Source organism: Neopsephotus bourkii, unplaced genomic scaffold, assembly GCF_033783945.1.
Source record: "Neopsephotus bourkii isolate Nb327-2 ecotype Australia unplaced genomic scaffold, CSIRO-AGI_Nbou_v1 NB_1525, whole genome shotgun sequence".
In the NCBI taxonomy this organism is placed as follows: domain Eukaryota; kingdom Metazoa; phylum Chordata; class Aves; order Psittaciformes; family Psittacidae; genus Neopsephotus; species Neopsephotus bourkii.
This window is the reverse complement of record NW_026902001.1, coordinates 400113-410401: the sequence shown is the minus strand read 5'-3', so window position 1 is coordinate 410401 and position 10289 is coordinate 400113. Positions and strand designations below refer to the sequence as shown.

General features: G+C 43.6%; 1 protein-coding gene across 1 annotated transcript; it reads right to left on the bottom strand.

Moving 5' to 3' along the window:
- Positions 1 to 88: 88 nt before the first annotated feature.
- EMC8 (ER membrane protein complex subunit 8) lies at positions 89 to 10282 on the bottom strand. Its single transcript, XM_061369945.1, has 5 exons — positions 9932 to 10282; positions 4535 to 4611; positions 3077 to 3146; positions 2466 to 2560; positions 89 to 2188 (listed from the first exon to the last, which is right to left on the bottom strand). The coding sequence occupies exons 1-5, from the start codon at positions 10139 to 10141 to the stop codon at positions 2029 to 2031; spliced, it is 612 nt and encodes a 203-aa protein (XP_061225929.1). The 5' UTR covers positions 10142 to 10282; the 3' UTR covers positions 89 to 2028.
- Between the last annotated feature and the right edge of the window lie 7 nt (positions 10283 to 10289).

Here is a 10289-nt window from a genome sequence, read left to right as displayed (position 1 = left end):
ACTGGTGGCAAAACACTCAAAGGACCTCATTGAAAAGCAAGCAGAAGATAAAGAAAGGGAAAAGACAAAGCACTGAAAACTGCTCCTCTTCCAGAAACGTGTCTCATTGTTAGTCACGGGGAGTGTTTCCATCAGGTTACACAGTGATGATATACATTTTGGGGGAGAATGGCAAGATTTAAACTGTATTAGCATATATATGATCAAAGACAGAATACGACATGGAGTTACAAAGAAATACATTTCCTGTGGCTCAGGAGACATAACAGGTTATATAGCAGTGCTGACTGAAAATCTCCCATAACTAACGTACTGCATCTCCCTAAGATAACATCTGCCTCTGGAACAATAGGTTAGATTTCAGGAGGTGTTTGTACAAAGTAAGCCAACAGTCCTCTGCCTGCAGAGCCAGAGCCAAACATACATTTCAGAGCATTCTTGTTCCCAGGGTATCTTTTCATACAGCCATGGATGTGCAGTGAAAACAGCCACTGGAACGTGTTTATCTCACTGCTTGTGAACTAGATACATGTTCTTGTTCAACAGGTGAAAACATTTTCCCTTCCCACAACCGTATCTGACTTATGGTTAGGAAAAGCTGTTGACTAACTGCCAATCCCTTTTGTTAACACACCTTAGGGAGACAAACCCAACTGTTCAACTTTTCACTTCCTCCCTGGATATGGAGCTGAACCTCACATCTCATCTCCCAGTTTTATGGAATCAGAACTGCAGGGAACACCACAGCAGGACCTAGATGGAAGCATCCTGATTCTATTCACTGCTTCAGAACAGGACTTTAGCTTTACACCTTATCTCTCACTATGACCAAGAGTAAAACTTGTGCTTATTTAAGTAGAAGCAGAAGTAGGTTTTGACAATCTCACCCCTCACGTTTCAAAATCAGAACACTAAGGAAAACACAGGAACTTGGAGAGAGGTGGATCATTTGGATCTTCCACTTTTGGGTAGGAAGATAAGGAAACCCAGAAAAATTGATGCAGGCTGAGCTTATGTTTAACTAGTCTGACAAACAACGATGAAGAGTAAGGCAACAAGAACTGTGCCAGTCTTACATAAAGCTTCATTAAACTTTTTCGTATAAAACAAGCATTAATTGGAGAGACAGACAGAAGCTAAACAAGACTGTATCTAGGCTCCTTAATTCGATGTATTTAGATCACTTGCCTTCAACTTGGAGGGACGCAATTTAGACCTACTTAAATGGACAACAAATGAACCAGCTGAAAATGAGATCTGCTTATAAACCCCAACAAGACTGCATACAATTAATAAGGTATTTCACTCTTCTTTTGCAGATTCGAACTGGTTCAGAACTCATTAGTGCACTTCCAGTCCTTTTTACGCATCACTAGGTGAACAGTTGGTTTCTACCTTAGGTTTAACATATTCAAGCAGTATCTGTGGCTGTATGCCCACAGAGAGCAGGAATCACCATAGTGTTTGGGAATGCTGCTTTAACACATTCTTGGTAGTAGCTGTGTCACGCTAAACCACCTCAAAAGTTAAGACATGAGTATGGTATGTTGTCCTCAGCAGTCTCCATTTTACTGTGTCAAAAAGAACTACGTTCCCAACTGTTAACCTTACATAATTGACCCTAAATTTTCCCTTCTGAGGACAGGACTAATTTTCCTTGGAAGGTATTTCTATAAATCATTGAAAAGTAACCTCTACAGATTAGAAAAGCTTAGTCAAAACTCTGTATTATGAACAGTAGGGACAAGCAGTAGTAGTTTTGGTTTTGAAGGAATAGCAACATTCACTACAACTGGGAAGGCATCCATAAGGACAGCAGTAACTGACAGTTTGCAGTTCTTCAAGGAATCTTGCAAAAAGGATTCAACAGCTTACGGACACATCACCCTGCAACGTGACATGCCACTGCTTTTTAATCAGGTTTCCACACAAGGTACTGAGTATTATTCTATTTACATTTAAAAATAGCATTTTTCTCTCTTCAGTACAGAGTGGGAACGCCTGTAAGTTAAGTCAGTAGAAACCCCTCTAGCACAGGTGGAGGACAGCTTTGTTGATCTCTGGGTTTGTCCAGTCGTTCCGGATATCATCCAGGTGATTATCGAAATCTACCAGTGTCTCGTATGACTTGCTGTCCAAGAGAGATGCAGCGATTCTCTGGGCTTCGGTCCAATCTTCACAAAAATCACTAGGATGTAAAATAATCAGGAATAAATAGTAATCACCAGGGAAATCTCCACTCTGGAAATTAAGCCACGCTCTCTGCAGTGCGGTCATGGTGGTCATTCTGCCTGGCTGCAGAAGCCAGTTCTCTGTCGCTACAGCAAAAACAGCTTTAAAAATCATTGTCAGCTACACCCACCGCCCTTACAATGTCTCTCAGCTACAATCAATGTTTTGCACTTAACTGGGCAACCTGTTCTTCCTTACTACCCAAACACAAATAAACTCTGAAGTTTACTCACACATGCGGGTCTTTGCACCTCCACTTGTTCTCATGAAGCTCATACACATGAATGGCGGGTTCTACACACTCCATCGTAAACTTGGTGTTATCGACCTGTTGCGCACAGTAAAACACCACTTTAGTCTCCTCCTCAAGATCTCAAGAGATGAAATAAAACCCAGTCACTTTTTACTAACAGAGCACCTTACACTAACCCATCCACTCTGCTGCCTTCAAATGAGCTGAATTTTACACTTAAACTGCCAACATCCTTTGTCACTGCAGCAAGGAGGCAAAGCACTCCGAGCCTTACATAGTTAAGCAAGAGTTTAAGTCACAGAAGGGGGTCCGAATTAATGAACACACTGTCTTCACTCTAGCCTTGCAAGCAGAGAAAGCCTCCACTTCCTTTTAGATGGCAGCAAGGTAACCATAGTTCCTTTGTAGACATACGAAGAACTGCACTGGCTACAGGTCACTGCATCTCCTCCCCAGAGCATTTGGAAGAAAGAGAAAATTAGTTACTTCACTATTAAAGGACTCAGCGACTAGTGTTTAAATGGTTAGTCCAACACCACAGTCATAACATTAACCATACAGAAAGAGGTGGGAGGGAATGAAATAATTTACCATTATGAGTGCTGTATCATTAAAGCCCTCTGCAATTCTGGAGGCCACCTTTTCTGCAACCTGGTTTGGGCTGCAACAGAAGGTAGAATCAACTGTGTTAGGTGAAGCAAGACATTTCAGCTGAAACCAGCAGGAAATATGCTTTAAAAGATGTGAAAATTACACTGTGTGCTTACAAACAGGAACCAGATATTAAGCTAATGCTACACTTGAGTGAAGTCAGAAAGCCAAGACAGCCCCAGCTCCCCTCTTCAGCACCTGATCTGGATCTCAGCTACACTTAGGCAATGGGGTTTGGAATGGCAAAATGCTCACTGAATCAATGTTTTGTGGCCCCCTACTTTCTTCCACCAGACCAAAGACTGCAGCCACCTTTCTTCAGGCAGGTATTTAAAAAAGAAACCAAGTTTGCTACCCAGTCTGCATTTGAACCCACACGCTGCCCAGCTTCTCCACCAAAATCAGATAATCTTTTAAAGAAAAACCTTTATCGTGTTTCAAAGACTGTCAAACTCTGTGTGGTGCCAGTTATCTTCAGAAATGAAATCAGAATTCAAGGAAAACCCCACCAAGCCTGTGATATTCTTTCAAACCTCAAATAGAACAGACAAACTGTATCTTCTCCTTAAAAATGTCCCTAGCATAATTATTTCCCTTGTAAGGAAAGGATAAATAATGCTCTTATCCCTGTTAGACACCTTAGCAGTCACAAGGATTACTTAAATAACATACTTGAGACTGAAGGATATACATTAACAACACAGCATAATACCTTAAACAAGCTCTTCATATTTATTTTAAATGCAAGTGTGATGTGCTCTCATTAGTCCTGAAACTGGATTTGTCTAATAGATAAGAGGAGAAAATATTTGACATACATATCCAAAACTGTTGTGGCTCCACAGAAAGGCCCCTTTATTGCTTATTGAGTAATCTGCATTAGCTAGAAGGGGATAAAAAATGAATAATTGTGGGGAAAATAAGTGAAAAGAGATACTGCTGCGTGACTGACATCACCTTCCATTTTGAGAGCGTCCTGTCACCACGTAAGAAAATGCTTCAATAAAACTTGGAGACTATTAGTTTAGCAAGAATTAGGTCACTTCTGAAAGACTTTCAAAGATACTTGGAGTCATTCGAGTCTACAAGATCTGTACCGAACAAGCAAACATGCCTGCAAAATTTGGCTATTTCCCTGACAACTGCAATTAAACTGGCTGGCAGTCATTCAAAGACTGGCCTTTTTTAGTATCCACTGAAGAGGAGTGGTTCTGGAAAGACTGGGGTTTCTGCACCTGAACAAAGGCCATACCCACCAGGCTCCAAGAAGACAATGTGAAAGCAGATGACAGTTGTCAAAGTTAATCAACACGCATGATTTATGTCGATGATTTTTGCTGGCAGAGTACAAAGTACAACATAAAAGAGCAAACAGAAGGAAATATTGCACCAACACACCTGGCATCTTTCACGCGTTCGTTTGCCTGGTAATATCCAGCTATCACGTAGCTATTCTCTTTGCACCAAGAGTCAATCTGAAAAAGTAATTGGAACAAGTAAGACCAGGAAAAATAAAGAAGAAACCCCTCACAGAACTAAGGAAATCTCATCTTTGCCCTGCAAATGGAATAGTAATTGAAGCATTAGGGTATCTTTGCCAATTGCTTCTTTAAATACATACATATTTATATATATTTATGTGTACACTCACACAGTTTGGCTAATTTAACTAGAACAGAGAAATCAAGCTGAACATTTAAGAGAATTGTGGAAAACACTAACCAAATGGAACAAAAGAGCAAGAAGTTATTTCAGTCAAAGCCTGGCCTAAATTTTAATGACAGGACTATCAACTTCTGCAATGCTGCCTAGGAAAGGAGTCTTGGTCTTACCTATTGCCCTTGGTGGCTGTTTATTCAGTAGACTCTAGAAAACGTTCACCATGTGGACGTGTGACTGTACTGTCATTCAAAAAGAGATTGATGACTTTATTTCTATGTAGTATTATGGAGTATAACAATGTAGTATTTCTAGGGTAAATGTAACCTTTTTTACCTTCATTAGAAAACAAAGCTTGAAGTGAAAGGTGTGAGGCAGAAAAAGTTTGTCCCATTTTTTCAACCCACTCCATTACGAAAAAGGTTTTTGTGATAAAACTGTTTTTCTTTGAGAGTTCCTCCTTATTTAACACCTGCATGTAAACGCTTGAACGTAAGCATTTCTTTGCACACAACTGATATAACTTTTGATTTACACAAGTACAAAACTTTATGTAGTTTTGGGGCTTTATTAAGTGCAGGCTCAGCATGCACAGGCTGCTGCTCTTTCTGGTTCTTGCTGGATCTGAATTCTTCCTGCTGAGTCTGTCTTTCTTTAAAATACTTATATATATGATGTTTCTCCTTATAACTGAAGATATCAAGTCAGCATAATACAAAGCCCTGAAAGACAGAAGTGGAGAAAGCACCTAGAATTTTCCTCTGCAGTCCCTAGAGAGCATGCATCAAGAAAACCTCAACAGTTATATTAAAATGGAGTGCAAAAATAACTGATGCTGACCTGTCGCATCCTGTAAGTCAAATCAATCTCATTTTTAGCAGTAATTATAGTATTAGACTGCATAAACAAACAAAGCCATGTGAAATAATCCTGCCTCTACAAAGGGATGACATGGATTTACGCGATAAAAGAGGGACTGTGTAGCCCTCCTATACCTGAAGGCCAGCTGCTGTTTCAATTACAAACCCATTTTGAGGGCTTAGGACTATGGTTTTAGTTGTTAGTGGCTTGAAAGCTTGGCATTAAAGCCAGAAGCCCAGACACTGAAATTAATAATAATAAAAAAAAGTCAATCAATTTAAAAATTAAAAACCTTAGTTCTAAATCAATTTTTGTTGTGTACTGAAAAATGACTTAAAACAATGATAGAGAGGATGATTTTTAAGTTCTCTGCTCCCTGAGTGGTAATTAAAAACTGCCTCTCTAAAAAAAAAAAAACTAAGGAAAAACCCATCTTTTTTGGAATTCAAGCAGTTTCCACATGCACTTTCCAAACACTTTCTAACCACAGCCCTGCCACCACATGCAGCCTCAGCAGCAATTACCCCCTGATATTTTTAGTCATGTCCAGTCCTGCCAAGGACAAGCCAGCGGGAGATAAACTGCATCTCACTTCCACACGGCATGTGTCAAAAGCAGCCTGCCCCTGGGTTTTCTGCAGCCACTAAAGTGTGTGTAGGAGGGCCTGGAGAGCCCAGGGAGGGGAAAGGCTGTAACCTAACCACCCCTCTGACCATGGGTCCAAGCACTGGGAAGCTGGCCACGGGAACTGCTGCTCGGTGTGGTGCTGTTTGTGCTCTTTTCGAGAAGAATGTGGCTGCAAAATCCACATCAATTAACTGAGAAATTCAAAAGCACAAAAAGAAAAACAACTTCCCCCCCCCCCCCCCGATGTGAAACTTAATTCACTTTTTCTTTAATGACTCTGTTTTCAAAAGGGATTTCAAACTGATGAGCCAAAGCGCAAATTAAATGCACACGCTTCTGCTCTCTTCTTCAGAGCTACAAACCTTCAGGTGCTGCTGCGTGTTTAACAACATCTAATTTTGTGTATTCCTTGCATCGAAGTGCTGCTCACAATTCTTAGGAGTTACCACGTGGACAAGCCTATTTTCGGGCTAAATCTGGAGACTACTGCTCCCATTTAATGTTCTGGGATAATTCAGGTGAGATGAGGAGGTGCAGCTCGAGGGGCTAGATCTATAAAACCCTCACACAGACCACAGGCTGACCAAGAATCAGCAGTAATTTAACTGAAGAGAGACAGATCACATCAAAACCTGCCAAAGCTGTAAAATCCTTTAGAAACAGAAGTGCTTTGTTACAAACTCTCAGTTTCAATGCTAATCCCACTGATTTATTCAGTAACCATGTGTTATGTGGTACAGAACACTCTCCTCTTCAACCTTACAACAATAAAACCCAATTCTCTTAGCTGCGGAGCCAGTATTTACTGATACCTTTGCCTCTGTTCAAACAAAGAATGGGAGCAAAAGGCCCCAGGCTCTTGTTGAGCAGAGAGTTTTAAAGCTGCCAAGCATCACAGGAGTCATCAAATGTGATCGCAAAGCCCTCTGCAAGTCCTAATTAAGGTGGGAAATGACAGGGGTTTCCCACCTTTGGCTTTTTGTATCAAAACCCAAGAGCAAATCCATAAGCCACTGGCGTTTCTTTGGTTCCATAACGATCTGCTTACTGTAGATATGGTAAGATACTTCAGATATTGCAAGAAAGAGGATTTATTTCCTAATAATCTGATCCTGGAGCAAGATCCACACTAGAAAACTACACCAAAAGCCCCAAATTCATGAAAATTCACTGCAACTAACCATGCAGAAAAACATCTCGATTTAAAGACAAATCCTACACATACTTTATTATACATGTTATTTTATACTTCACTAGCAACTTCCACTCATTCCCAAAGGAAAAAAAATTACTGCTGTTCCAAAAGGTAAAGTCAAGCCCTGCCTACATTAAGGCAATTCTAAACAGGATTATTACATTTTCCCAGGCTGTACCACAAGGAAAACCATAAGCAGGAAATGATTACATTCACAGTGTTACTCCTACACTGTTACACTGGTGTAAATGTATTTAAGACTGACAAATATTGTGTGCTTCACAAGGGCACAGCCAGGGCTTGGGCTCAGCTCCTGTTCCTACGCCTCTGGCTGCACATCGTCGTTTCCAGGCTTTGGAAAGATCTCAACATTCCCATGGCACCGTCTCAACTACAGAAAACTGGAATTTATTCATGAGCAAAAATATTTTCTTCATTAAGCTATCTATTAAACTGAGGGGAACATTCAAGACAAGAAGTCTAGAAGGATCAGGAATTAGTTATTTTTAAAGGTATAAAACAGGACAGATTTTCTCCTGGTAAGAATGACAAGTCTCAAAATGGATAGAAAAGTCCAGAGCTCAAATCACACCCAGATCTCACTTTATGCTTACAGTGAAGCTGCCAAAGCACTTCTTTGCCTCCAGATTTGCCCCAGTCCATGCCGACTCCCTATTACAATACCTCCAAGCATGTTTTGCTCCCCATTCCTTCTGGCTTTAGGACTCTCCCCAAATGCCTGGTGGAATGGAGCCATGGCCCAGTGCAGGGTGGCTCGTGCTCTTCCTGACGAGGGAGTTGATATAGGAAAGTGCTGGTCCTGCAATCCTGACATCACTCTCATCCTGCTTGTATGATGTTGAGAGAGGGGAAACGGATTATCCCATGATGACTTCCTGTAAGGCCCTTTCACAGCAGTGGGCAAGATGTGGGATATAAACCAGGAGTGCTCGGCTGCCCCTAGCTATCCCATGGTTAATGGGCTGACAGTGAGCTGGCAAGAAACCAAGTGAGATTTCACACCCAAGTAAGACCTGTCGTATGAAGATACATCATTCTTTCTTCCTAATTAGGCTAATGACTTCAATAAATGGGGAAAGTACAACAAAATGAATTAAGAAATACATACTTATCACTGAATGGTTTGTGTTGGAAGGGACCTTAAAGCCCATCCAGCTCCAACCCCTGCCATGGGCAGGGATCCCTTCCATTGGAGCAGGTTGCTCCAAGAACCTGTGTCCAGCCTGGCCTTGAACACTGCCAGGGATGGGGCAGCCACAGCTTCTCTGGGCACCCTGTGCCAGTGCCTCAGCACCCTCACAGGGAAGAGCTTCTGCCTAAGAGCTCATCTCAGTCTCCCCTCGGGCAGGTTCAAGCCATTCCCCTTGCCCTGTCCCTATAGGCCCTTGTCCAAAGCCCCTCTCCAAGTTTCCTGCAGCCCCTTTAGACACTGGAGCTGCTCTAAGGTCTCCTCTTAAGGAGCCTTCTCTTCTCCAGGCTGACCCAGCCCAGCTCTCCCAGTCTGGCTCCAGAGCAGAGCTGCTCCAATCCTCGCAGCAGCTCTGTGGCCTCCTCTGAACTTGCTCCAACAGCTCCACATCCCTCTTCTGCTGTTGCCCTAGAGCTGGATCAGGACTACAAGAGGTGTCTCCCCAGAGCGCAACAGAGGGGGAGAATTCCCTTCCTCAGCTGCTGCTCATGCTCTGGGGGTGCAGCCCAGCACATGGTTGGCTTTTTGGGCTGTTAAGTGCACACTGCTGGCTCATGTTGAGCTTCTCATCAACCAACACCCTCAAGTCCTTTCCTCAGGGCTGCTCACAACCCATTCTGCATTTGTATTTGTACTTGGGATTGCCACGACCCAGGTGGAGGAACTTGCACTTGGCCTCACTGAACTTCATGAGGCTGGCATTGGCTCACCTCTTGAGCCTGTCCAGGTCCATCTGGATGGCATCCCTTCCCTCCAGTGTCCTGTGCACCACGCAGCTTGGTGTTGTTATACTTGCTGAGGGTGTCTTCAATCCCACTGTCCACGTCACTGACAACAAGAGCTACTCAGATGCAAGAGACACTTGTCTCTCTACTCAGAGTACCCTTTTCCAATCAAAGAGTGCCCTTTTCCAACCAGCTGACACTGCTCTGAGATGCCTTAAAGGTAAACTGGGATACGCTCTTTCTGCTGTAGAACAAGGTAATGTCCTCTGGGAGTTACCCAGGGATAATAACACCACTATAAATAGCACCTTCCCTGCACTTAAAAGGAAATTAGACAAAACTAAAGGGCTCTGTAACTGCGCCTCGGGGTTTCCCCACTTTAGGAAGACTCTGCTCCATATACCAGAACCACCCCAGGCCCCTCAGCACCAGCCCCTCCTCACCCCCAAACTCAGAAAGGCCCTGCCGCCATCCCTCCCCTGTCCACCACCCCACAGCCCGCAAGCTTGGCCCCTTACCAGCGTGAGCGCCACCTCCAACATGGGCGCCAGCGCCAGGGTGCCGTGGAAAAGCGGGATGCAGTCCACGAAGAGCGAAGGGGGCCCGGCCTGGTCTCGGCGCGGGGCTCCCGAGGGCCGCTCGGCCACCAGCAGCCCGTTCACGGCGCAGTGCGGGTACTTGGCGCTGTGCAGCACCATTTTACAGTAGGCCTGCGTGGTCAGCTTCATCCTGCCGTGACACCGGCCCCGGTACCGACACCGGCCCCGCCGCCTCCCCTCAGGCCGCTCGCCTGCCGCAAAGCGTCGCCAAACACCGCCAAGCACCGTCGTAAAAGCGAGGCAGACAGTCCACCGCTATCCCATCAGCCCCTCGGAA